Source organism: Pristiophorus japonicus, chromosome 4 (genome assembly GCF_044704955.1).
Source record: "Pristiophorus japonicus isolate sPriJap1 chromosome 4, sPriJap1.hap1, whole genome shotgun sequence".
NCBI lineage: Eukaryota > Metazoa > Chordata > Chondrichthyes > Pristiophoridae > Pristiophorus > Pristiophorus japonicus.
In genome coordinates this window covers 267,989,213-268,017,159 of record NC_091980.1, presented here as the reverse complement: position 1 = coordinate 268,017,159, position 27,947 = coordinate 267,989,213, and the positions used below count along the sequence as shown (strand labels likewise).

Below are 27,947 nucleotides of genomic sequence, written 5' to 3'. Positions count from 1 at the left end.
GCTCTTGGATCTCCTGATCATTCTCATCAAACCAGTCCTGGTGTTTCCTGGTTGAGACATTTGTATCATTTAGATGTATGATAATATAAACAAGTTATGTTCAATAGTTTATACACATTACAGAAAAATGATTCCACAATTACTTACATAATTGCCGTCTATCAATATCTGTAATCTTACCTCTGCATATACTTCCTGTCAACATTTTCTATTATAAATGTGGATAATGACATTTATAATGGTATTAGAAAAATAAATGTATGATTTTAAAGACTGAATTATATCTCCCTGCTCGGGTTTAATTAAACCCCATCCTGCAACCCCACTTCACATGGAGATTCAGCGTGGCCCTCACTCCCTGTGTGATAACACCACAGAATATCAACTAGTAATATGTTAAAAATTCTGCAGTTGTATATTTTCCATTATAATTTCCTATATCCACATTTATCTTGGAATCTGCCTATATAAACATGCTGCAGTTACAACCTCTCCCCAATGGTACTGTAGTGCTGCCACTGGAGCCTGGGAAATACCGACAAGGAAGATAAAAATGGAGAGCTAGCTCTGCTAATGGAGCAGATGTTGGGTCCAAGAGCCTAGAGAGAGGCTGTGCAGGGTTGGTTAATGCAGTGGATACGTTCAGTGATCTTTATCCCTCAAGGAATATATCATTTGTAATTGTTAGAGAGATAAGAAGAGATGCCTGGGGAATGGTCGGGAAGAGCAGTAACAGGTGGGGACCTGTTGTGTCAGACCTCTATCCTTGTTGTGTTGCCCTCGGATTTCTTGGTGTTTCTCTAGCAAGTGTTACTGGGCCTGAACCTGTAGTAGGTACAGGCTCAGTGCACCTATTCTAATGAGATGAGAGAGCCATACCCAGCCTCCTGTCTCAGTCTTCCTCTATCAGCACTCACCTGCCACCCCAGCAGAGGGGTGTCTATAGAAAGGTATTGAGTGGAGAGTGTAGCAATTCCATGCATGTTCAGGGGCTTGTTTTTGATCCACCCCAGGATAGGCAGAACTCCTCAGGCTGTTCAGCAGCAGACAGAAGACCCCAATCCCCAAGGCCCAGAGTGTAGTTGCAGGCTCCTATTTCCTGCCCAACTTTTAGATGCAAGGCCCAATCATGGGGCAGTCCCAGAACATGCAGCTGTTCCTGCAGAGGAAATATGTGCTCCGAACCCTGAATGCTTCCTACAAGAAAGGTTCATGGGAAGACCGTGACCTTTCAGATGGCCTGGATACATGTCTGAGTAGGATCCTTTAAAGGTGGTTCGAACAGTTTAATGTGAAGATGTGCATAGTTTTGAAGTGCAGCTGCCTGAAGTCCCTGTCAAGCAACTCTGTTGTGATCTTGGTTAGTATTTTTGAGACTGCATTTTAGACCTGTTTCATGGTAAACTGTTTTTACTATTACAGAGATATGACTGAAGTTGTTCACATTAAAGATAGGAAAGAAGCAATTCATGAGTTAAAATATTCACCTGATGGAACGTATTTGTCTGTGGGCTCAAATGATAGCTCCATTGATATCTATGGAGTTCTGCAACGATATAAAAAGGTTGGCGAGTGTTTTGGATCTTTGAGCTTCATCACACATATGGATTGGTCAACTGATAGCAAATACTTACAAACTAATGATGGTTCTGGAAAAAGACTGTTTTACAACATGCCAAGTAAGGCTTTCACATTGATGAATATAAATGTGCAATTGCATGTTTACTTTATCTTGAACTCTGTTCTATCGATTTAAGCGGTATTGATTTATTTGTGATGGACCTCTTCTGAAAGTGCATGCCTTTCATGTAACAAAATGTCCCATGGTGCTTTAGAAAGGGATCAGAACATGCAGTAGGAAGTGGGAGAAAAATTAAGAAAGTAACGAAGGAAAAGCTGTATAATTGCAGATTGTAGAAGGATGATGACTAAAGGCTCAGCCACCAATGATAGGGAGGGGGAAAAACACTGTCGGGTTAAAAGCTTGGACGATATATGTCTACACACAGGACTGGACAAGATTGTAGAGGCAGAGTGAAGTGAGGCCATAGATGGATACAAAAAATTGAGTAAGAAATGTGAACTCTCTGCTGGGTACTAGGGAGTCAATGGAGGACAGTGAAAATAGATGATGTGTGATTATTCTGGTATATGATCTAGATACTTGCTCATTCAGACTGCTTCTGCACAAAAATGGGCTAGCATTTAAAAACAAAAAGCCTAAATTTTCACATTTACCTGTGGATGCATTAAAATCAGAAATGCTACAACTGCCTTAGAGGTTCAGGTTCATTAGCATCTTTAGAGAGATTAATTTAGTTTGAGATCCTTTATCAAACCTGGAAAAAAAGATGCAAGCCACTTTACAGAACTGATAAAAAACAAACTGGTGAGAAGATAAATCCTGGTATCTGGGGAGATGAAGGCTGACTTTACTAATTTCCTATCGAGTTGCCTTCCCCTGTTTTTGCTGCTGGTTTCTCCCATTCACATTTGATTCTGTTCCCTTTCACTTTGGAGCAGTTTCACTCATCTTTTTCACTTACCTTTTGTTTCAATCCTTTTGTTTTGATCCTTTTCACAGGCCAACATTGTCTTTGTAAATCATTCCCCAATTTATGGGCCCAAGTTTCGGGCCGCGCCGAGAACGGCGTAGCCCATACCTGGACGCCCGTTTTTCGCACCAGAAAGTGCACCTAAAAAAAACTTACAGATTCTCCTGCTCCCTGCTGGTCCTCTGGAGTCGGACGCGGCGCAGCACAAGCTGTAGGGGGCGGAGCCAGGTCCCTGCGCTGAAAACAGTGCCGGGACCTCTGCACATGCACGCTACAGTGGGCGCGCATGTGCAGTAGCTCCAGGCGCCCAAAACTGTGTGGGAGGGGCCCGAAGCACACAGTCCCTAGCCCTGGCCGAATGGTCTCACTGGGGCTGTGTGCATAAGGCTGCCTCCCACGCCCAGCTCTTGCTTCCTCCCGACCCGACTCGACTCCCGCTTTCCCCCCGACTGGACCGGACCCCGACACCGACCTGACTCCCGCTCCCCCCACCCCCCGCCCCTGGACCGGACCCGGACCCAACCCGACCCCCCGGACTGGACCCGACCTGCGCTTCCGCCCCCCAACCGCCCCCCCCCGACCCGAACCGAACCGACCTCCCTCCGCCACCCCGACCCGACCCACGCTCCCGACCTCCCCCAGCTCCCCAACCGGACTGGACCCGACCCAACCTGACCTCCCTCCCCCCGCCCCCGACCTAAACCGAACCGACCCGACCCGACCCGACCCGTGCTCCCTCCCTCCCCAAACCAACCCGACCTCCCTCCGCCCCCCCGACCCGACCCGCGCTCCCGACCCCCGACCCGCACTCCCCCCCACCCGACCCGCGCTCCCGACCCCGGACCCCGGACCCAACTCGACCCAATGCCACCTACCTGTAAATCTGGTGCTGGGGACGGGCCCTGCTCGAAGTCTTGGGCCCGGCCGGGCCCGGCTCGTTCAGCCTCCCTCCCCCTTCTCCTTAGCCCCCCCCCTTCTCCTTACTCCACCCCTCTCCTTTCCCCCCCCTCTCCTTTCCCTCCCCTCTCCTTTCGCCCCCCTCTCCTTTCCCTCCCTTCTCCTTTCCCCCCCTCTCCTTTCCCCCCCCTCCTTCCCCTTCTCCCCCCCTTTTCTTTCCCCTTCTCCCCCCTTCTCTTTCCCCTTCTTCTCCCCCAGCTTCCCCTTCTCCTCCCCCCTTCCCCTTCTCCTCCCCCCGTCCCCTTCTTCTCCCCCCGCTTCCCCTTCTCCTCCCCCCTTCCCCTTCTCCTCCCCCCCTTCCCCTTCTCCTCCCCCCCTTCCCCTTCTCCTCCTTCCCTCCCCTGCCCCCCATCCCTCCCCCTTCCCTCCCTCCCCCTCTGCCTCCCTCCCTCTCCTCCCCCTGCCCCCCCTCTCCCTCTACCCCCCTCCTCCCCCTCCCCTCGCTGTCAGAAACACAGACACTGACAGACACACACAGACAGACAGACAGAGAGATAGAGACACTGACAGAGACACACTGGGGGGCGGGGGGGTGTTGGGGGCATCCCAGCATGCTGATGGAGGGCTCCCGGTGCTGCAGTTGGTAAGTAGAAAATGTTTTATTTATTGATTTAAAAAAAAAATTATTTCTTATTAATTTTTTTTGATTGATTTATTGGTTGATTTATTGATGTTTTATCATTTATTATTGATGATGGCTCTTTATTTGTAAAACTGAAGTGTTTAATGTTTGTAAACTTCCCTTTAAACCGCCCCCCCCCCCATTCCCTACGCCTGATTTGTAACCTACGCCTGATTTTCTAAAGTGTAGACAAGGTTTTTTCGAGCGTACAAAAATCTTCACTTACTCCATTCTAAGTTAGTTTGGAGTAAGTTTTCACTGCCGAAACTTTGAAAACAGGCGTAAGTGGCCGGACACGCCCCCTTTTGAAAAAAAAATTCTGTTCCAAAGTGAAACTGTTCTAACTGACTAGAACTGGAGCAAACTAAATGCCAGAATTTGAATTTCTAAGATACTCCGTTCTACACCAGTTGCTCCAAAAAATCAGGAGCCACTGAGGCCGAAACTTGGGCCCTATATCTCTCCAGCTTTTAACTACAAATTTGTTTTACAAGCACTAACCCCTTTAGCTGCCCCTTTGTAACTGCAATTATGCTTCTGTATTCGTGACCATTCTTCGTTTTGGTCAGCTCACTAAAGGGGCTTGGTGATGTGATTTTTCAGTTCTGATGAATCGACTCTATCCAGAACATTACCCTGTTTTCTCATTTCACATGCTGACAGGCTTACTGTCTATTTCCATCAATTTGTGTTTGTTTCAAATTTAGTTTCTGAAGTCTTTTTATTTTAATACTTTTTCAGGTGGTAAAGAAATTGCAAATAAAGAAGAAATAAAGAATGTACAGTGGGCAACTTGGACTTGTGTATCGGGTCCAGATGTGAATGGAATATGGCCCAAATATTTAGATCTTAATGATATTAATTCAGTGGATGCAAATTTCAATGACCAAGTTCTAGTTACTGCAGATGACTATGGACTAGTAAAACTTTTTCGATATCCTGGTTTTAAAAAAGGTAAGTTTTTTTTAAATTGTAAATTATCTGAATGTTTTTTGTATTTTTATTTTTTACCTGTCCATTTTACTTGTAAATCATATACCTCAACCCAGGTTTCCATGCACAACTGAGGTTTGTTTTCTAGCTTTTCTGTGCATCGAGCAGAAAAGCACAATTTTCTAGCCCATTTTCTTAGCAAAGTCATGAAATTCCATGCCATTCCTCAAGAATATGTTAACAATTATCATTGTACCAGAAGGATCAAATTACATCAGAAGGATGGATAGATGGAAATATATAAAGTTATCATGTAATTTAATACAGCAGAAATGGAACACAAGGAAAAGAATACCATTGAGAAGTGGAATTGTTTTGAGTATACCTTTGTTAATGTTGCAACAAGTATCTTCTTGTGTTGTGAAATCTTTTGGCAGACAACTTGCATTCACAAGTTTTTCAGAAAGGTACATATTGTGGCAGACTACCATTAAGACTATATTGTAAATTGTTAACCGTTATATTGGAAACTTACAGCAGAGTGAAATTTTGGCAGAATAAGAAGTAAATTTCTTTTAAGGGAGTGGAATGCAGTGAGTTCCAACTGTGGGGAGGAATAATCCCTGCTAAAAGACTGTCTTACACTATCTTGAGTTTTCTCTGGCTGTAGTATAATTTCAACACAGTGAGAAACATCTTTTTAAAGATATATGTGCCAATCCTGTCCTAAGATTTAAAGACTATCTATCCAGGAGCATAGCTCTGTATATATACTAATCCACAGAGCTGTGTGATAGACTTCAATGTGACCTGCAGCAACTTACATTCGACAGTATAACTGCCATCTGTGCACCGCACTCCACTCGACGCATACCAGTTTAAGTCCTTTCGATGTGATATAACTATACCATTACTCCTCTTTAGATATGGTATTGATTTTTTTTGCTTGCATTCCAATAAAGAACTCTTCCACAAAATGTGAGATCTCTTCCCAGCTTTCTGCACAATGGTGGCAGATGGGTGGATGATGGATAGATTTTATTTGTTGGGGGCTTAAGTAGTTCTAGTCCCTGTTGTTGAATTTTCAGAAACAATTTATTGAGAAAGAAGCCAATTATACTGGCTGAACACTGGACTCCATCAGTTTTATACTTTGTTCTGCATATGTGGTGCTGTCTAATGCGTGTATATACCACAAAAAGGATAAAATCTAAAAAGCTCAGAATGTTGCAATTAAGCACGTTTTAAAAAAGGAGGGAGGGAGAAAACGGGTAATTATAGACCGGTTAGCCTGACATCAGTAGTGGGGAAAATGTTGGAATCAATTATTAAAGATGTAATAGCAGCGCATTTGGAAAGCAGTGACAGGATCGGTCCAAGTCAGCATGGATTTATGAAAGGGAAATCATGCTTGACAAATCTAGAATTTTTTGAGGATGTAACTAGAAGAGTGGACAAGGTCCCACACAAGAGATTAGTGTGCAAAATTAAAGCACATGGTATTGGTGATAATGTATTGACGTGGATAGAGAACTGGTTGGCAGACAGGAAGCAAAGAGTAGGAATAAACGGGTCCTTTTCGAATGGCAGGCAGTGACTAGTGGGGTACCGCAAGGTTCAATGCTGGGACCCTAGCTATTTATAATATACATTAATGATTTAGACGAAAGAATTGAATGTAATATCTCCAAGTTTGCAGATGACACTAAGCTGGGTGGCAGTGTGAGCTGTGAGGAGGATTCTAAGAGGTTGCAGGGTGACTTAGATAGGTTAGGTGAGTGGGCAAATGCATGGCAGGTGCAGTATAATGTAGATAAATGTGAGGTTATCAACTTTGGTGGCAAAAACAGGAAGGCAGAATATTATCTGAATGGTGACAGATTAGGAAAAGGGGAGGTGCAATGACACCGGGGTGTCATAGTACATCAATCATTGAAAGTTGGCATGCAGGTACAGCAGGCAGTGAAGAAGGCAAATGGCATGTTGGCCTTCATAGCGAGAGGATTTGAGTATAGGAGCAGGGAAGTCTTACTGCAGTTTTACAGGGTCTTGGTGAGGCCACACCTTGAACATTGTGTTCAGTTTTGGTCTCCTAATCTGAGGAAGAACATTCTTGCTATTGAGGGAGTGCAGTGAAAGTTCACCAGACTGATGGCAGGACTGACCTATGAAGAAAGACTGGATCGACTAGGCTTATATTTACTGGAATTTAGAAGAATGAGAGGGGATCTCATAGAAACATACAAAATTCTGATGGGATTGCACAGGTTAGATGCAGGAAGTATGTTCCCGATGTTAGGGAAGTCCAGAGCCAGGGATCACAGTCTAAGGATAAGGGGTAAGCCATTTAGGACTGAGATGAGGAGACACTTCTTCCCTCAGAGAATTGTGAACCTGTGGAATTCTCTACCACAGAAAGTTGTTGAGGCCAGTTCATTGGATATATTCAAAAGGGAGTTAGATGTGACCCTTATGGCTAAAGGGATATGGAGAGAAAGCATGAATGGAGTACTGAAGTTGCATGATCATATTGAATGGTGGTGCAGGCTTGAAGGGCTGAATGGCCTACTCCTGCACCTATTTTCTATGTTTCTATGATCATACGCCAACCTACTAAAGATTTCAAACGTAGGTGTAGAGATGCCACTGAAATCCTCAATGACCTGCCAATTAGTAGATGTACTCTAGCTGATGCACAGCAAGCTTGACAAGCCCACCTCCTACTGTACTTTGTACAATTACTTGTTTTCACCTGCCATAAGCTTATATTCAATGCCCTTCAGGTTGTCAGCATTTCTTTGGGCCATGATCTTTTTTGAAGCTGTTCATCTGCTTTTGAGGGTTTTCTAGGTTAGCATGCATGCATTTACCCAATAGCCACATGAGATTCCTACTTGGTATATATTGTTTAATTCCCTATACATTCTGTAGTGTTTGTTTAATGGGGAACAATTCCAGGAGGGTAAATTTTGTTATAGTCATCATAGTATTTCTGTTCACAGACTTCTACAGTTATCTTAATCTGTTATACTATAGGTAATTGCCAATTGTATTTTGAGCACTGTTAACCACATGCAAAAGTGTGCTTCCTAAATGATTTCTGGTTCTGAAGAAGTTTGTCTATAGAAACATTTGTTACTTTTGGATTTACATTCTCTTAGTGCTCTCGATACTTCAAGGGCAAAAAAAAAAGTTCAAAGTTAATGATTCAGAAATATAATTTATGGTTCTCAAAGTTTGTCTGTAGACGCATAGTTACTGTTAGATTTACATTCTCTTGGTGCTCTTGATTCCTCAAGAGCAAAGTTAATGATTCAGAAATATAATTTTCTGTCAAAACAGCTTTTTAACTTTTTTTCATAATAGGAATAATTTTGAAAAGTACTACATTTAAATATATGTTTGTCATGGAACTTTAAAAACTATTCTTTTACAAAGTATTTGAAAAAAGTTACAGGCAACTCTCGATTATTTTAAAGTTAAAACTTTAATGAATCAATACAATCAGCTACAAACAGGAACAAAAGATGGACATTACCAGCATGCATGTACAGGTTCTGTGCCTGGAACCCGGTGCCGGCACTGCCCCCGTTCCCAACGTCAGCAGCGGCCGTGAGAGCCAGCGGCTGCAGCAGCGCGCACACACACCAGCAAAGCAAGGGCAGAGGAGGGTGATTTTTACAGTGACAGAGGGAGAGTGTGTGTGAGAGAGAGAATGTGCAAGTGTGTGAGAGAGAGAGAGAGAGAGAGAGAGTGTGAGAGAGAGAATGAGCAAATACAAATGAGCACTGTGTTTGGAAGGCGATTTTTCCAAATTATTTGGAGCTGTCTTTTCACTTGTTCGCAACAGAATTTTAAATCCTATTATAACGGTTTCCCGTTGTATTCGTGTATGGATAATCGAGAGTTACTACTTTAAATGTTGGGATTTTGAAAGCTTAGTGTATTTGTGCAAGGTTATAAAAAAACACTGAGATGATAGGTAATTTAGATGCAAATGTTGATGTTTCCCCACAGATGATAAATGAAAGGCAATTCATTAGACTGTCTCGGCAACCGAAACACTTCCAACCTATTGTTTTGGACATATCCCCTTTCTGGCAAGTGATAAAACATACAGACATGAGCAGTCAGGGAAATTTTTGAAACAATGCTGATGTGAGGCAGTCAGGCAGCAAAGGCTATCAAGAAGGTTGGAATGAAGGACAGAAACGTCAGAAATTATCATGCTTAAATGTAGTAAAATAGCACCGTGGGAAAGTGTAGCATGTTTTTTATTTTGTATTATTCCACAAAGATAAGTTGCACTTTTTTTGAATCTGATCAGAATTGCTATTCTGTATGAGGACATTGCAGTGAAATAAAGCAACTTACCAATTCATATCCCGCCTTATCTCACCAAGTGATTGCTACGTCTACCTTTGAGGAGATTGAAGAAAAATCGTAACAGATACTATTGTTGTGCTTCTGGTATTTAGGTACAGGACAGTATGAGTCAACGCCCATAAAAGTAAGGTGCTCAGACCATTTATGAGAATAACTGATGCCACTGAACTCGAGAATATCTCTTAGCAGACCCAAGTTTGTAACAAAACTTCCAACAGTCAAAATTAAGAGTTGGGTTGAAATGCTGTTGAGATTTTGAAATTGATGTAAATAAGTAAAAGCAAAATTATGTTTCTTATATTTGAAATCTTTCATATGTGGCACATTTCTTCCTACAGAAATGTAATTTATTTTTCAGGAGCAAAGTTTAAGAAATACATGGGTCATTCAGCACATGTGACCAATGTGAGGTGGTCTTATGATTACCAGTGGGTTATTTCTATTGGTGGAGCAGATCATTCAGTTTTCCAGTGGCAATTTATCCCTGAAAGAAAGTCGAAAGAATTTCTTCATATTGTACTTCAAGGTGAGCTAGCATTTCAATTATGTACTCTAAAATGCATTATTATTTTACTGCACTAATCATATTACAAATTTAGAAGGTAATTTTAATCCAATGGAAAACTGAGGGAATCGATTCGGCCACCTGTTTTACACACCTGATTTTATTTTCCATTAAAGTCAATCGAGAGTAAAAGCGGGCGAGGTGCAAAACAGGTTACTGATCTGATCCAGCCAGTTTCCCGCTATAGAAACAGGTTCTCCCTGGAGCAGAGAAGGCTAAGAGGAGATTTGATAAGAGGTATAGTGAAGGGTTTAGATAGAGTAAATAAAGAGAACAGTTTCCAGTGACTGAAGAGTTGCTAACCAGAGGGCATAGATTTATGGTGATTGGCAAAAGAGGTGACATGAAGAAGAACTTTTTTACGCAGCGAGTGGTTGGGATTTGGAATGCACTGCCTGTTAGGGTTGTGGATATTGATTCAGTAGTAGCCTTCAAAAGGGAATTGGATACGTGAAGGAGAAAAAACTGCAGGGCTATGGGGAAAGAGTGGGGGAGTGGGACCAACTGGATTGCTCTTTGAAAGAGCCAGTACAGATGGGGCAAATGGCTTCCTTCTGTGTTGTACTTTTCTATGAATTACCCCCAATGGGGTATTTGTTTGCCTTTCAGGTTTTGTGAGGATGTTGCAGTAGTAACTTTGAACATGTGAAAAATCTATTAATGGTTTAAAAAATGTTGCATGTAACTATTTTTAAACCTGTAGCCAATGATCACTATACATAGTGCAGTGTGCTGATCATTAAGTTGAAGTTATTGTCTCTCAGTCTGTTTATCCTGGTTATATGTTAGCTTGGCTCAGTTTGTAGCACTTTCACCTTCTAAATCTGAAGATCATATGTTCAAGCCTCACTCACGAAGAACATAAGAAATAGGAGCAGGAGTAGATCATTCGGCCCTTTGAGCCTGCTCCGCTATTCAATAAGATCATGGCTGAACTTCTATCTCAACTTCACCTCCCACACTATCCCCATATCCCTTGATTCCTATGTTAGCTGACATTGTTCTCGATTCTCTCTCCTCAGGTACTGTCCCCCTCTCCCTCAAATCTATCGTCATCACCCCTCTCCTCAAAAAACCAACCCCTGACCCCTCCGCCCTTGCAAACTACAAACCCATCTCCAACCTCCCTTTCCTCTCCAAAGTTCTTGAACGTGTTGTCGCCTCCTAAATCTGAGCCCATCTTTCCCGTAATTCCATGTTTAAATCCCTCCGGTTTCCGCGCCATCCACAATACCGGAACGGCTCTTATCAAAGTCACAAATGACACCCTTTGTACTGTGACAAAGGCAAACTATGCCTCCTCGTTCTTCTTGATTTGTCTGCAGCCTTTGATAGGTTGACCACTCTATCCTTCTCCAAAGCCTCTCCACTGTCATCCAGCTGGGTGGGACTGCATTCACCTGGTTCCATTCTTATCTATCTAATCATAGCCAGAGAATCACTGGCAACGACTTCTCTTCCCACCCCCTCATCGTTACCTCTGGTGTCCCCCTAAGATTTATCCTCGGCCCCCTCCTATTTTTGATCTACATGTTGCCCCTTGGCGACATCTGAAAACGCAGTGTCAGTTTCCACATGTATGCTGATGATACCCAGCTCTACCTCACTACCACTTCTCTCGAACCCTCCATAGTCTCTAAATTGTAGGACTGCTTATCTGACGATGAGCAGAAATTTTCTCCAATTAAATATTGGGAAGACCAAAGCAATATTTTTCGGTCCCCGCCACTAACTCCATCCCTCTCCCCAACTTCTGACTGCAGCTGAACCAGACTGTTCGCAACCTTGGTATCACATTTGACCCTGAACTTAGCTTTCGACCATAGATCTGCAGCATAACTAAGGCCGCCTATTTCCACTTCCGCAACATTGCCTGTCTCCGCCCTTGCCTCATCCACTGCTGAAGCCCTCATCCATGCCTATGTTACCTCTAGACTTGACTATTCCAATGCAACCCTGGATGACCGCCCACATTCTACCCTATGTAAACTAGAGGTAATCCAAAACTCGGCTGCCGTGTCTCAACTCGCACCAAGTCCCGCTCACCCATCACCCCTGTGCTCGCTGACCTATATTGGCTTCCGGTTAAGTGACGCCTCGATTGCAAAATTCTCATCCTTATTTTCAAATCCCTCCATGGCGTTGCCCCTCCCTATCTCTGTAATCTCCGCCAGCCCACAGTCCCTACCCCCCCCCCCCGCCCGAGATGTCTGCGCTCTTCTAATTCTGCCCTCTTGAACATCTCTAATTATAATTGCTCAACCATTGGTGGCCGTGCCTTCTGTTGCCTCGGCCCCAAGCTCTGGAACTCCATCCCTAAACCTCTCCGCCTCTCCACCTCTCTTTCCTCCTACAAGGCGCTCCTTAAAACATATCTCCTTGACCACCTACGCTAATTTCTACTTATGTGGCTTGGTATCAAATTTTTTAATCTCCTAATACTCCTGTGAAGCATCTTGGGACGTTTCACTATGTTAAAGGCGCTATATAAATGCAAGTTGTTGTAGTATCCAACAATCCATTGATCGCTGTCTTGTGTACACTAATCGACTTAGCATTCACAGTTCTCTGGGGTACAGAATTCTAAAGATTCACAACCCTTTGAGTGAAGAAATTTCTCCTCGTCTCAGTCCTAAATGGCCGACTCCTTATTCCGAGACTCTGCATTCTAGTTCTGGACTCCCCAGCCAGAGGAAACATCCTCCCAGCCTCTACCCTGTCAAGCTCCTTAAGAATTTTACATGTTTCAATGTGATCACCTCTCATTCTTATAAACTCTAGGGAATATAGGCCTAGTTTACTCAACCCCTTCATCCCAGGAATCAGTCCAGTAAATCTACATTGCACTCCCTCTAAAGCAAGTATATCTTTCCTTGGGTAAAGAGACCAAAACTGTTGACGGTACTCTGCTGTGGTCTCACCAAGGCCTTATATAATTCTAGTAAGACTTATTTACTGTTATACTCCAATTAATCCCTTTTGTACTCTAGGCTGACATTTCAATGCAGTACTCAACAAGTGCTACATTGCCAAAGGTGCTATCTTTCAGATGAGACGTCACATTTAGACCCTGTTTACCTGGGTAATTGTAAAAGTTCACATGGCACTATTTGGTGAAGAGCAATGAGTTTTCTTGATGTTCTTGCCAATGTTGCTCCTTCAACCAACACTATCAAAAAGAGATTAACTGATCATTGACTGCTAGCAGAACATTGCAGTGTGCTAATTAATTTGCATACATAACAACTGACTGAACTACAAAAGTAACAGGTTATAAAGTACTTTGGGACTTCCTGAAGATGTTATAAAGTGCTATATAAATGCAAGTTCATTCCTTCTATCTTGTCTGTGGTGGCTGATCAGACAATCCAGGCTGAAATGAAGAAATTATCAGAATCAACCTGTGGTATTCTAAAGAAAATGCCATGCAACGGCATATTTTGGAAGAGTAGAATTGAATGGATCAGAAGTAGCACATTTGAATATATTTAGTTGCAGTAAACTTTGTTTATTGCTGCATCACTGTAACTTCATTTTTTAAACAAAGTCTTGAATAAAATCTTGAACTACTGATTGCTTTATCAGTAGAATACAAGTCTGACACTATAGAAACATAGAAACATAGAAAATAGGTGCAGGAGTAGGCCATTCGGCCCTTCGAGCCTGCACCACCATTCAATAAGATCATGGTTGATCATTCCCTCAGTACCCCTTTCCTGCTTTCTCTCCAGAACCATTTATCCCCTTAGCTGTAAGGGCCATATCTAACTCCCTCTTGATGGCAGAATCGTACAATACTCTGGTCAGAATGCACCTTGACCTTTTGTGTAGAATTTTGGTCACCCAAGACCCAAGGAAAATATTTAAGTCAGTGGACAGAGAAGAGCTATGAAACTGGTCCCTGGTACCAGAGGATTGAGTTAAAAGGAAAGGTTAGAGAAACTGGGGCTCTTTAACCTTGAAAGAAGATGATAACGGGGATCTATCCTTGCTAACCAACCCAACTTCACTTTTCTCCCAAGGCCCTTTAATGTTTTGCTGCCTCTCCGATCCATGCCCATTTCTTCTGCATCTCTCTGCCTGAATACCTGCAGTCAGCTTTCTGCCTTAACCAGAGTCATGAATGAGATTATTCGTGACTGACCATAATGCATTATCCCTCCTTGTCCTACTTGACCTCTTTGCAGCCTTAAACACTTGGATCTAATCATCCTTCCGTCTCCCATATCTTCCTTCGCCCTTACATAGAAACATAGAAACATAGAAAATAGGTGCAGGAGTAGGCCATTCGGCCCTTCTAGCCTGCACCGCCATTCAATGAGTTCATGGCTGAACATGCAACTTCAGTACCCCATTCCTGCTTTCTCACCATACCCCTTGATTCCCCTAGTAGTAAGGACTTCATCTAATTCCTTTTTGAATATATTTAGTGAATTGGCCTCAACAACTTTCTGTGGTAGAGAATTCCACAGGTTCACCACTCTCTGGGTGAAGAAATTCCTCCTCATCTCGGTCCTAAATAGCTTCCCCCTTATCCTTAGACTGTGTCCCCTGGTTCTGGACTTCCCCAACATTGGGAACATTCTTCCTGCATCTAACCTGTCTAACCCCGTCAGAATTTTAAACGTTTCTATGAGGTCCCCTCTCATTCTTCTGAACTCCAGTGAATACAAGCCCAGTTGATCCAGTCTTTCTTGATAGGTCAGTCCCGCCATCCCGGGAATCAGTCTGGTGAACCTTCGCTGCACTCCCTCAATAGCAAGAATGTCCTTCCTCAGGTTAGGAGACCAAAACTGTACACAATACTCCAGGTGTGGCCTCACCAAGGCCCTGTACAATTGTAGCAACACCTCCCTGCCCTTGTACTCAAATCCCCTCGCTATGAAGGCCAACATGCCATTTGCTTTCTTAACCGCCTGCTGTACCTGCATGCCAACCTTCAATGACTGATGTACCATGACACCCAGGTCTCTTTGCACCTGCCCTTTTCCTAATCTGTCACCATTCAGATAATAGTCTGTCTCTCTGTTTTTACCACCAAAGTGGATAACCTCACATTTATCCACATTATACTTCATCTGCCATGCATTTGCCCACTCACCTAACCTATCCAAGTCGCTCTGCAGCCTCATAGAATCCTCCTTGCAGCTCACACTGCCACCCAACTTAGTGTCATCCGCAAATTTGGAGATACTACATTTAATCCCCTCGTCTAAATCATTAATGTACAGTGTAAACAGCTGGGACCCCAGCACAGAACCTTGCGGTACCCCACTAGTCACTGCCTGCCATTCTGAAAAGTACCCATTTACTCCTACTCTTTGCTTCCTGTCTGACAACCAGTTCTCAATCCATGTCAGCACACTACCCCCAATCCCATGTGCTTTAACTTTGCACATTAATCTCTTGTGTGGGACCTCCCTGTACAATCTCCCCACTTCCCAATTCTCCATTCCTCTGATTTTGGTCTCTTGTATATCGCCACCACCAGCCCCCCACCTCCTTTCACCATTATTGGTAGCTGTGCCTTCATCCACCTAGGCCCCGTGCTCTGAAATTTCCTTCCTCAACTCCTATGCTTCTCTACACACGTCTCGTATAAGACACTCTTTGAAACCCAACTGTTTAGCCAAGCTTTTGGTGACCCCCTCCTAATGTTTCCTAATGAAGTAGGTTTTAAGGAGTGTCTTAAAGGAGGAGAAAGAGGCTTGTGGTGGCGGGGTATTCCAGAGCCTAGTGCTCAGGTAGCTGAAGGCACAACTGCCAATGGTGGATCTTACTCTAGAGATAAGAAAGTAATCTATTTTGTTTTAATTTGAAGATGAAAATAATTGTTTTCTCTTACAGAAAGTATTGCAGATTCCAATAGCGACCAGTCCGACTCTGATCAGTCTGATGTACCAGAACTTGATTCTGAGATTGAACAAGAATTACAGATCAATTATCATCGGCAGGTAGGTTAATGTATTTATGAATTGTGTTGACTAGCATTTTTGCACCATATTTAGAAAGCAGTAAAATCTATGCAAGGAATGGAGATGGATGACCTTTAGCCTTCAAATTGAACTATTCTCTGTACTGGACACCTTGTCAATTGTCACTGTACACTCAGAAGGGTCTTAACTGTTAATATAATTATGCATTTTGCATAAGTTACAGGTGTATCTTTTGGATGTCATTTACAACACAGGTAATTGCCAATTGTATATTGAGATTGCATCCAAGTTATGGCCCTGACTCCCACTTATGGTCAAATGGTCAGATTGCCATTAATGGTTTCCAAATGCAGGTTAATTTTGAACATAAATAAAGAGATGGGAGTGTCTGCTCACTGCTAATGTAAATAATATTACAAATGAAGTTTATAATTACCAGGTAATCCAGCTGTGAGCTAAGCATTGTGAGACTACCACTGGAGGTAGTCTCTCTTAGATACATAGAAATCACAATAGAGAATGAGGCCATTGGTTCATCGCACCTAAGCTAGCCCTTTTACTGGAGCTATTGATCTATTCTAATCCCTTTTGCCTTCCCATTCCTCATTTTTTTTGCTTTCGATGCTCACCCGTTCTCTTCTCACTTAGCTGCTATTGCTGCTATCCCACTTACCAGAGTCCTGCTTCATCCTATAATCAAATTTTTCACCCCCATTCTCCTCCTCCTTCTTTCTTGCCCCTCCCCCCCTGGAATTCTGGGCATTTCTGGCCTAGCTCTGGCAGGACTCACAACTTTGTCGTGCCCAGCATTCAGTAAAGTAGCTGATGCTGTGACTTCTGAATGGGGCCAGTGTCATTGAAATCCCGCCCTGCCACAATTCCACTGGTATACTGGGGACCCAGGAGTTTTGGGGCCATTATTTTTCAAGAGTTTTTCTTCTGTCAACTGTAAAACTCTCATTCCTGGTATCATTCTAACTAATCTTTGCTGTACTCTTTTCATGGCTCTCATCCTTCCTATAGTGGGGTGTCCAGAACTCCATGAAATACTCCCAAATTGTGGTCTAAGAAATTTCTGTTACAAATTCAACTTGTTTTATAGTCAATACCCCAGTGTATAAAATCCTGACTTCCAGTTGCCTTTTTGTGGCCATTTCTATCTTCACTGCCAACTTAAAGTATCTATATCTGTGCATCTCTTATCTCTTTAGTGCAGTTGCGAGTCAGATTACTTTTGCATCAGTTCAAAGCCATTAGTATATGTGGTGCATTAGATATATCGTTAGATATATTCAAAAGGGAGTTAGTGTGGCCCTTCCGGCTAAAGGGATCAAGGGGGGGTATGGAGAGAAAGCAGGAATGGGGTACTGAAGTTGCATGATCAGCCATGATCATATTGAATGGTGGTGCAGGCTCGAAGGGCCCAATGGCCTACTCCTGCACCTATTTTCTATGTTTCTATCAGCTCCCTAATAGAACAGGAGGTCCTGGGAGTATGTCAATATTTTCTGTGGGTTCTCCACACAGACATGTTTGAAATGTGATCAGCAGCTCACTTTTCCAATTGCACCACTTTAATGTGTTAATGTTTCTTTTTCAGTGTTTTTAAATCTGTTTTTCTTTCAATAGATTTACAAAGAAGACCTACCTCAGCTTAAAGAGAAATGCAAAGAGAAGCGTCAAGCAGCAACTTCAAAGAAACGGGAAAAAGCTCCAGACAGCAGTGTGCGCTTACATTTTGTTCATGGGTAGGATGTTTTTGGGAAAACAAATGTGAAATGGTTCAATTTAATGAGACGGTACATGTAGTAAGGTTCTCCATTTAACGAGCTGTATCCGCAAACTGAACAGATTGATTGTTACCAATTCTGGGAGGCACCGGAAGATGTTCTATCTTGTCCTGGGGGCGCACACTCAACTAGGCTGCTAACTGACCCTCTATTTAAGGCCTGACTGACTTTTGACATGTCTGCGAGCCTCATCCTTATACCAAGGATAAGTTAAAGAACAAACAATCGCACAAGGTAAAATTAATGAGCTGAAAAAGGCCTTATAATATAATTGAAGAGGTGAAGCCTCACTCGTTTTATCCACTAGTACATTCCTTCCACAGATGTTAGAAAGGATCCATCTGTGAGGAACGGCAGAAGAAAATGCAGTATAGGAGTAAAAATTGACATTACTGCTATATAACTTTCTTTTTACCTTTCAGTTACAGGGGCTATGACTGCAGGAACAATCTATTTTACACCCAAACTGGAGAGATTGTATACCATGTTGCAGCAGTAGGAATAGTATATAATCGTCAGCAGAATATACAACGATTCTACCTTGGCCATGATGATGACATTGTCTGTCTAGCAATTCATCCTTTAAAGGATTATATATCAACAGGCCAGGTAGTGTAAGTTTATTTGAATAACTATTGATGGAAGAGGATAGCACAGGGGGTGTACTTTAACATAAAGTATTTCACTCAGCTATGTAGTATGTGTGAAGAGTTCCTAGCTAATAGGAATAATTCATTTTATTACTGTATTCATCATTTGGAGCCTCCACTCACATGTTGGAGTTGCTGCAATGTTGATATTTACAGGGCCTTCAGGGATTAGCTCCACAGATATCGGTATCTGGGACCAGTCTGGATGCTGATGAGACGGTGTTAAACCCAGAAAAGTCTGAATGGTTTGGTACTCAGTTGGTTCTGATTTTTCCCAGTTCAGGCATCTCTGATTGTTAACTAGGCCAGCCCTAGTCAAATAAAACTCCATAGACATTAGTCCCTATGAGATATAAACAGCAAATGCTAGAAATACTCAGCAGGTCAGGTCAGTTAATGCCAGCCCTGCTGAGTATTTCCAAATTTTTTTTCGGCTTTTCTGTTTTCGGGATGATGATGGTGGCAGGGCGGGAAAGTTAGCGGTCAGGAATAGTTTGCGCTTTAATATTTAAGTTTGGGCATCTGGGCCCAGCGCGAAGAGAGGGTTTGTACATCTCTCTTGGCACAAGGAAGGGAAACTCCCGAACTAAGGAGCCGCGCCGGGAGCGCTCCGAGAGAGTGGGGTGGGGGTGGGGGGTTTGGGGAGCCTAAAAAACCTACAAACATTCCTAAAACATTGCCCACGCCACCGCAGCACAAATCGCACAAAAATTTAAAACAAGAAACACTCGCACTTACTTTTTGGAATGCATTACCTTCCTCTCCACCGCCAGCATCGGACACCGCTCTGATTTCCCAGGCAGTTATGGCAGGCGCACTTCTGGGTGGACGGGTTGGACAATACTCAAAACTCACGCTGGTGTCACAACCAGGGCCATTGCACACCCGGCGCAGCTCTTGCCAGCGGTGCTGCTCAGCGCCACCGCAAAACCCGACCAGAGGATCGCTGGAGACTTCACCGTAGCCATTCACGTTGCTCCGGGTCAAAACCCGGAGCGCAAAGGTCCAGAAAATCCAGCCCAAAGGGCTAGATTTTCAGTCTTCTGTCGCCTATGTTAGCTGGGGCACCAATGGCAAGGGTAAGCACCTCCGGGCGGGCAACCAGCTGCCAGTGACCCGCTGGGACTTGCGGGGCTGGTTCCGAGGGGGCGCGGAGCATTACCGCCCGGAACAAGCGAGCCGGTGTGCAACATCCCTGGTTGCGACACTGGCTCGATTTTTGTCTGCCGCCCGACCCATAGTGCTCTGTAGAGTGCCCTGGTGGGACCGCCTGTGAGAACGGGCGGTCCAAGCTGTAGCGGCCGCAGTGAGGTATGTAATGTCAACCTCAGGTAATTGTGATTGTTTTTTATTTTATTTTTTTTGCGATTTTATGTTGTGATGGCATGAGTTATTTATTGAGAATGTTTTTGTTGTTTTTTTTCAGGTAGTTTTTTTTCCCCCCCAAGCCTCTCGAGCGTTCCGAGGCCGGCTGTTCAGCTTGGTATTTTCTCTTGTACAGCTGGCCTAGCACCCTAAGAGAGGTGTGTAACGCCTCCCTTTGCGCTCCGCCCCACACTTTGGGCCCAGTTGATGAATTTTGCTGACTGAGGCGTAAACTGTTCCCAGATGCAAACTTTACCGCCCTGCCGTCATTACCGTCCCGAAATGAACAGAACTGAAAATCCAACCCACTGTGGATAAATGTGAGGTTATCCATTTTGGGAGCAAAAACACGAAGGCCGAATATTATCAGATTACGAAAAGAGGAGGTGGAACGAGACCTGGGTGTCATGGCTCATCAGTCATTGAAAGTTGGCATGCAGCCACAGCAGGTGGTGAAGAAGGCAAATGGTATGTTGGCCTTCATAGCTAGGGGATTTGAGTATAGAGCAGGGAGGTCTTACTGCAGTTGTACAGGGCCTTAGTGAGACCTCACCTGGAATATTGTGTTCAGTTTTGGTCTCCTAATCTGAGGAAGGACGTTCTTGCTATTGAGGGAGTGCAGCAAAGGTTCACCAGACTAATTCCAGGGATGGCTGGACTGACATATGAGGAGAGACTGGATCAACTGGGCCTTTATTCACTGGAGTTTAGAAGATGAGAGCGGATCTCATAGAAACGTATAAGATTATGACGGGACTGGACAGGTTAGATGCGGGAAGAATGTTTCCGATGTTGGGGAAGTCCAGAACCAGAGGACATAGTCTTAGGATAAGGGGTAGGCCATTTAGGACTGAGATGAGGAGAAACTTCTTCACTCAGAGAGTTGTTAACCTGTGGAATTCCCTGCCGCAGAGAGTTGTTGATGTCAGTTCATTGGATATATTCAAGAGGGAGTTAGATATGGCCCTTATGGCTAAGGGGATCAAGTGTTAGGGAGAGAAAGCAGGAAAGGGGTACTGAGGGAATAATCAGCCATGATCTTATTGAATGGCCTACTCCTGCACCTATTTTCTATGTTTCTATGTTTCTCTGCTTCAATCTTAGATTTTTTTCTCCTCCCTGTCCTTACCAGTTACATTGTATCGATTCCAATTCAGAGAAGATTTGTGACCACACAGTAATGCTTTTTGCCTTTAGTGTTTAGAGCTTTACTTTACATTTATGTCAAATTTCTAATTCTAAATTCAGTCCAGAAGATTATTCTTGTCTAGTGGTCAGATATACTGCTTCAGTAACTTTCCTTAATCTGATTTAGTTGCATATGAGATTTATATTGCAATGTTGAAGACTATTTGATTGTATGTGTGTCCATAGGGAGTGAATCATATAAATTATACTGTAATATATGATTTAAAAGCCACTTAAAATTGAGGTATCTGTGCAGAAGGACAGAATATAGTACAATCTGAGAAACCGGCCCAAGTGGCTATAAGTTTTCCATTGTAGAGCCAATGATAACATATTTCTTACAGTCCTACATTCAGTGTCTCACCAAAAGTACCATTATGTAGATTCTTACTGCTAATTATCAGATCAGTTATGTCCACTAGCATTTGGGAGAATTGTGACATGTTTTGCAAAGATTGTCAGCTTCAATTCCTTTGATGACCATGTCATATAAAGAAAATTATATTCAGCTACAATAAACATTAGAGGATGCCAATGACACGAGTGTCTGATCGGTGTCAGGGAAATTTCTTACGCTTCCACTCCTGGCCACACATTTGGATTGGTAATGATATTTAATGCGAGAGACTTAAACCATTTGATGGCTATTGTAGAGATAGAGTGAAGAAATATTGCCTGAAGTATGTTGGAAAGATGCTACTCTGTCCTCAGTACAAATTCCTTGTGAGTATCACAGTTGCCGAGAAGGTTTTTGTCGGGCTTTTAGTTCGCAAGAGATATGAGGCTAAAAAATGGGGGGGGGGGGGCTTTTTCTTGTATTCTGTCCAGGAGCAAAAAGATCCAACCCAAACATGGAAACACAAAAACACAATTCAAGTGTTAGATAGGTTTGGATTTTCAAGACATTAGAGTTATCAACAGGAAAATAAGTGGCACAAAAGAAAGAACAGGCATTCTTGGATGCAGCTTTAACAACAGAGATATAATAATTCCATTTGAGGTCAGAGGCCAAGAGTATCAATATCAAGATGGATTAAGTGTAGCCTATAAGAGGTAGTAGCTGTTGGTTTGATTTGGGAATACATGAACGATAAGGGGTTATGGGGAGCGGGTAGGGAAGTGGAGCTGAGTCCATGATCAGATCAGCTATGATCATATTGAATGGCGGAGAAGGCGCGAGGGGCCGTATGGCCTACTCCTGTTCCTATTTCTTATGTTCTTATGAAGAAACTGTCTTGAAGAACTGAACGAAGATTTTCATTGGTAGAGCTTATGATAGCAAGTCAGCATATGAGAGCTGCCTTATTGAGACTCTTCAAACAAGTTTTCCTCCCACCTACAGTGAGCCTGTAGTGGTGAGACCGAGATTTTCAACTCCACAAAGTAACAAATTGACGCAGTGTCCCAGCATTCTGTGGCTCTAATATGCTGCACTACCCAATTTTATATATAACATTTAATATTTTGAAGTTTGCTTTGGGATTAAAAAAAGGGGTGGGGCTGGTTAGCCACATGATTATTTCTTGTTGCATGTTTTGGTTGATGAGTATTTTCCTGTTGCTAGGTGTGATATGTCTTGCAACATTAAATAGTGTTCATGTTAACTTAAAATTTACACAGTAGTGGCATACTTAAGCAAAATAACTATATTATAGATGGAATCAGAAGTAGGATTCACAAACAGCCACCCCACGTTAAAAGAACTCACGCACAGGCATCTTCCACCCCTCAAAATGAAGTTCAGGACCTGGAACGTTAGGTTCCTTACGGACAACTCCAACAGCGACAGACCGGAACGCCGCACCGCCATCGTTGCCCGGGAACTTAGAGACTTCGATGTCGACATCGCCGCCCTAAGTAAGACCCGGCGGGCAGGGGAAGGCCAGCTCAAAGAACAAGGTGGAGGTTACACCTGCTTCTGGAAGGGCAAACAAGAGGAAGAACGCCGCCTCCACGGAGTCGGTTTCGCCATCAAGAATGAGCTGGTCAGCCACCTCACATACTCCCCCTGCGGGATTAGCGAACATCTCATGACGCTCCGATTCACCCTAGCCCAGAACCAGTGCGCCACAGTCATCAGCACGTACGCCCCAACACTCAACGCAACAGATGAGGCTAAAGAGGAATTTTACTCCAGCCTCGAACAATCGCTGTCCCACGTCCCTACAGACAACAAACTGATTCTCCTCGGCGACTTCAAAGTCAGAGTTGGCAAGGACACAGACCCCTGGGGAGGTGTGATCGGCAGAGAGGGGGCAGGGAAAACCAATTCCAGCGGTACCCTGCTCCTGACAAAATGCCTAAAACACGACCTTGTCATCACTAACACCTTGTTCCGCCAGAGGGACAAGTACAAGGCATCGTGGCAACACCCTCGCTCCAAACACTGGCACTTGCTCGACTATGTCATCGTTTGAACCAGGGATTGCAAAGATGTGCGCATCACCTGTGCCATGACAGGAGCTGATGACTGCTGGATGGACCACCGCCTAATTCGTTCCATCATCATCATCAAACATAGCTCCAAAGCGGCTACGGCAGCAGAAGCAGTGCCGCAAAAAAAAAATCAACACTGGGGCACTCAAAGACCCAGCTAAGAGAGCCCTATACAGCCAGCACCTCACTGCTAACCAGGGGATCCTTGATAACACCGAGACGCAGAATGCCCACAGTGCTTGGTCTGCCCTCCAGGCCACAATAATCAATGCCTGTGAAGAGACACTCGGTCACTCAACCAGGAAACACCGGGTCTGATTTGATGAGAATGGCCAGGAGATCCAAGAGCTAATAAATCGCAAGTGCAGGGCATTTCTGAATCTAAAACAGCAGTCCAACTCGGGAGCAGCAAAGCAGCTTTACAGATGGCTTAAGACCGAGGTTCAACAAAAAACCCGCGACCTAAAGAATAGATGATGGGTGGAGAAAGCACAGGAGAATCAGCAGCTGGCCGACAGCCATGATGTGCAAAGATTCTTCACCGCAGTCAAGTCCACCTACGGCCCAAGCACCCAAGGCCCCACTCTACTGCTAGCCAAGAACGGGGAGACACTCATCAAGGACAGCGAGGCAGTCAGGACCCGCAGGAAGGAGCACTTCGAAGATCTCCTTAACCAACTCTCTGCTTTTGACTCGAGTGTCCTCGACTCCATGCTACCCGCCACCATCTCAGCAAAACCCCAGTCTTGCACGAGGTAGGAAAGGCCATCCGTCAGCTCAAGAACAACAAGGCAACAGAAGCGATGGAATCCCCGCTGACGTACTAAAGTATGGAGGAGAGGCACTATTGGCACGAATGCATGACCTCCTCTCTCATCTTGAGGAGACCATGCCGGGAGATCTCAGAGATGCAGTATCTTTAAAAAAGGGGACGTCCGACTGAAGCAACTACAGAGGAATCTCCCTGTTATCAGCCACTGGGAAGGTCATCGCTAGAATCCTCCTCAATCATCTTCTCCCTGTGGCTGAGGAGCTCCTGCCGGAGTCACATGCGGATTCTGTCCGTTACGGGGCACAACGGACATGATCTTTACGGCGCGACAACTGCAAGAGAAATGCAGGGAACAACACCGACCCTTGTACATGGCCTTCTTTGACCTTACAAAGGTCTTCGACACTGTCAACCGCGAGGGGCTATAACGCGTCCTCCTCCGTTTCGGCGGCACTTCCTCCACTTAGGGCGGTCTTTGACCAGGGACTCCCAGGTGTCAGTGGGGATGTTGCACTTTATCAGGGAAGCTTTCAGGGTGTCCCTGTAATGTTTCCTCTGCCCACCTTTGGCTCATTTGCCTTGAAGGAGTTCAGAGTATTGCTTTGGGAGTCTCGTATCTGACATGTGAACGATGTGGCCTGCCCAGTGGAGCTGATCAAGTGTGCTGGGGATGTTGGCCTGGTCGAGGACGCTAATGCTGGTGTGTCTGTCCTCCCAGGGGATTTGTAGGATCTTGGGGAGGCATCGTTGGTGGTATTTCTCTAGCGACTTGAGGACACCCTCAAAGCCTCCTTGATAAAATGCAACATCCCCACCGACACCTGGGAGTACCTGGCCAAAGACTACCCTAAGTGGAGGAAGAGCATCCGGGAGGGCGCTGAGCACCTCGAGTCTCGTCGCCGAGAGCATGCAGAAAACAAGCGCAGGCAGCGGAAGGAGCGTGCGGCAAACCAGACTCCCCACCGACCCTTTCCTTCAACTACTGTCTGTTCCACCTTTGACAGAGACTGTAATTTCCGAATTGGACTGTTCAGCCACCTAAGAAGTCACTTTCAGAGTGGAAGCAAGTCTTCCTCAATTTCGAGGGACTGCCTATGATGATGATGATCACAAACACAAGTAGTTTATTAATTTGCCACACAGTTTGCTCCCCACTTAAATATCCTGCAACACAACAGACATTGCTGTGTCTCATACTTAATTCCATAGAGCTACATATACAAGCAAACAAATAGCAATTCTTACTGTTTATCTGTGGGTAGATTTGGACATCTAATGCCTTATGGCATGCTGAAAACTGCTTTTGTCAGAAGTAAGTGAATTTGTTGCATAGTGAGTATCAAATGTAAATTGTAGTGATCCTACATGGCTGATTCTGTGAGCTTCCTGAGTGGTACGCTCTGATTTCCTTGGATTGCCACTTCCATGTTGCTGCTGCAACACCAGATCAGGACAATGTGCTACAGTTTCTTCAACTTAATTATATCATCCAAATTATACCATTCATGGGTCTGTTTCTAAAGTAAATGCATTACAGCATTATATATACACTGTATTGAGTATTAGAACTTTGATATGATTGCTGAACACATTTCACGCAATACACCTCAAATGGGCATATTTGTTATGGGGTTAGTGCTCTGGTATAAGCTGTATATGATTTGGGCTGTATAATTGGCTGTCATGGTGATTATTCTTCAATTTCAGATATATTCCAGTTATTGTACATCTTCTATTGTCTAATAGAAAGTAATAATGATGGCAAACGTTTGTAAACAATAATAATGTATACACAATTATAAAACAAAATCCTATAGTTTGCTTTACATCTTAAACTCTTTTTTTATATTAATTACAAATATTTTAATGACCCTACCCTTTCAACTCTGCGTTCCTCTGGGATCACATTCTAACTTCGATCCAGTGATTAAAAATAAATGTAATAATGCCCTCGTGGCTAAGATATCTGTTGTAGTATTAAATCATACATATCAGAAAATTTAAGATTCAATTACCAACCTGTATTTAATTAGCTGATCTGAGCACTGCATTTAGCCTTGATCTGGGATAAGTGCGGGTAAAAGAGAGTTTCTACTCCAGTTTGCTGATCAGTGACCTCTGCTGAAGTGTGTGTGTGCGAACAAGGTAGGAGAGATCAGAATTGGGCTGTGATGCACTCCATGTTTGAATAAGCTGCTGACATTAACTATCTAGGATTATACATAAAGAATGGTTCTTGAGTGAGACAGCTGAACCATACCGCCGCATGAGTTGCACTTTCAGGAGAGAATTTTTTTTTAAATCCTGAAGATTCCCACAGCTATCCTTGTACTCCAGAATACCAGTTTAGTTCCATCCAAAAAGTTTCATTACGCTATTTTCTCTGAATAAGTGACTAACCTGTTGTATGCAAAGTATGTTAATTGAACAGTATTATTTTCATGAATATCAGTAAGAATTTCACATCATAAAAAACCTCAGCTAGTCTGGAAATAATAATTGTAAATTGTTTTTCTTTATCTATTTAGGTGAGCCGTGATTCTGCAATTCATATCTGGGATGCGGAGGTATTGAAGCCACTATCAATTTTAAAAGGACATCACCAGTTTGGAGTTTGCGCAGTAGATTTTTCAGGTAAAGGCTAACACTGTTTATTACAAACCTGTACCAGTGCTCCCCTTATTTATATGTGTATATGTATTCAATAACCTATGGCGTCTCCTTCATAGTCAATGCTGTCACCAAATGTGATCCTCTTTTGTACTTCTATACAATATATGATGCCTGTTGGTGAATTTTTTGAGGCCTCTGCACACTTAATAACTATATATGATGCAAAATATTTTCTTGCTGACTATTCTACTACTTTTTAAAAACTTGAATATTTAACTGGGAATACTCACCTCGTTATCTAAACTCTTATCTTCTCTGTTTAAGGTAGATTGTAGTTTAGACAGCAACAACTTGCATTCATAGAATCATAGAGATTTACAGCACGGAAGGAGGCCATTTCGGCCCATCGAGGTCCGTGCCGGCCAACAAGAGGCTATCCAGCCTAATCCCACTTTGCAGCTCCAGGTCCGTAGCTCTGCAGGTTACAGCACTTCCACTGCACATCCAAGTACATTTTAAATATGGTGAGGGTTTCTGCCTCTCCCACCCTTTCAGGCAGTGAGTTCCAGACCCCACAACCCTTTGGGTGAAGAAATCTCCCCTCAAATCCCCTTTAAACCTTCTACCAATTACTTTAAATTTATGCCCCCTGGTTGTTGACCCCTCTGCTAAGGGAAATAGGCTCTTTCTATATCTAGGCCCCTCATAATTTTATACACCTCAATGAGGTCTCCCCTCAGTCTCCTCTGTTCTAAGGAAAACAAACTCAGCCTATCCAATCTGTCCTCATAGCTTAAGATTCTCCGCTCCCGGCAACATCCTCGTAAATTTCCTCTGTATCCTCTCCAATGCAATCACATCCTTCCTGTAATGCGATGACCAGAACTGCACGCACTACTCTAGCTGTGGCCTAACTAGTGTTTTATACAGTTCAAACATAACCACCCTGCTCTTGTATTCTATGCCTCGGCTAATAAATGCAAGCATTCCGTATGCCGCCTTAACCATCTTATCTACCTGGCCTGCTACCTTCAGGGATCTGTGGACATGCACTCAAGGTCCCTTTGTTGCTCCACACTTCCCAGTGTCCTACCATTCCCTTTCCTTGTTAGCCCTCTCCAAATGCATTACGTCACACTTATCCAAATTAAATTCTATTTGCCACTGTTGTGCCCACCT

The 27,947-nt window shown here is 43.6% G+C and overlaps 1 protein-coding gene across 6 annotated transcripts in view; it reads left to right on the top strand.

Moving 5' to 3' along the window:
- The window catches only part of LOC139263402 (echinoderm microtubule-associated protein-like 5), a 302,041-nt gene that overhangs the window by 125,986 nt on the left and 148,108 nt on the right, over nt 1-27,947 (top strand). For all 6 annotated transcript variants that reach the window (XM_070879445.1, XM_070879443.1, XM_070879442.1 and 3 more), the window contains exons 9-15: nt 1,423-1,679; nt 4,876-5,088; nt 9,812-9,979; nt 15,866-15,972; nt 17,584-17,702; nt 18,167-18,353; nt 26,684-26,789. In XM_070879445.1, the coding sequence (XP_070735546.1) occupies nt 1,423-1,679; nt 4,876-5,088; nt 9,812-9,979; nt 15,866-15,972; nt 17,584-17,702; nt 18,167-18,353; nt 26,684-26,789 (1,157 nt within the window). The remainder of the gene's footprint in view (nt 1-1,422; nt 1,680-4,875; nt 5,089-9,811; nt 9,980-15,865; nt 15,973-17,583; nt 17,703-18,166; nt 18,354-26,683; nt 26,790-27,947) is intronic.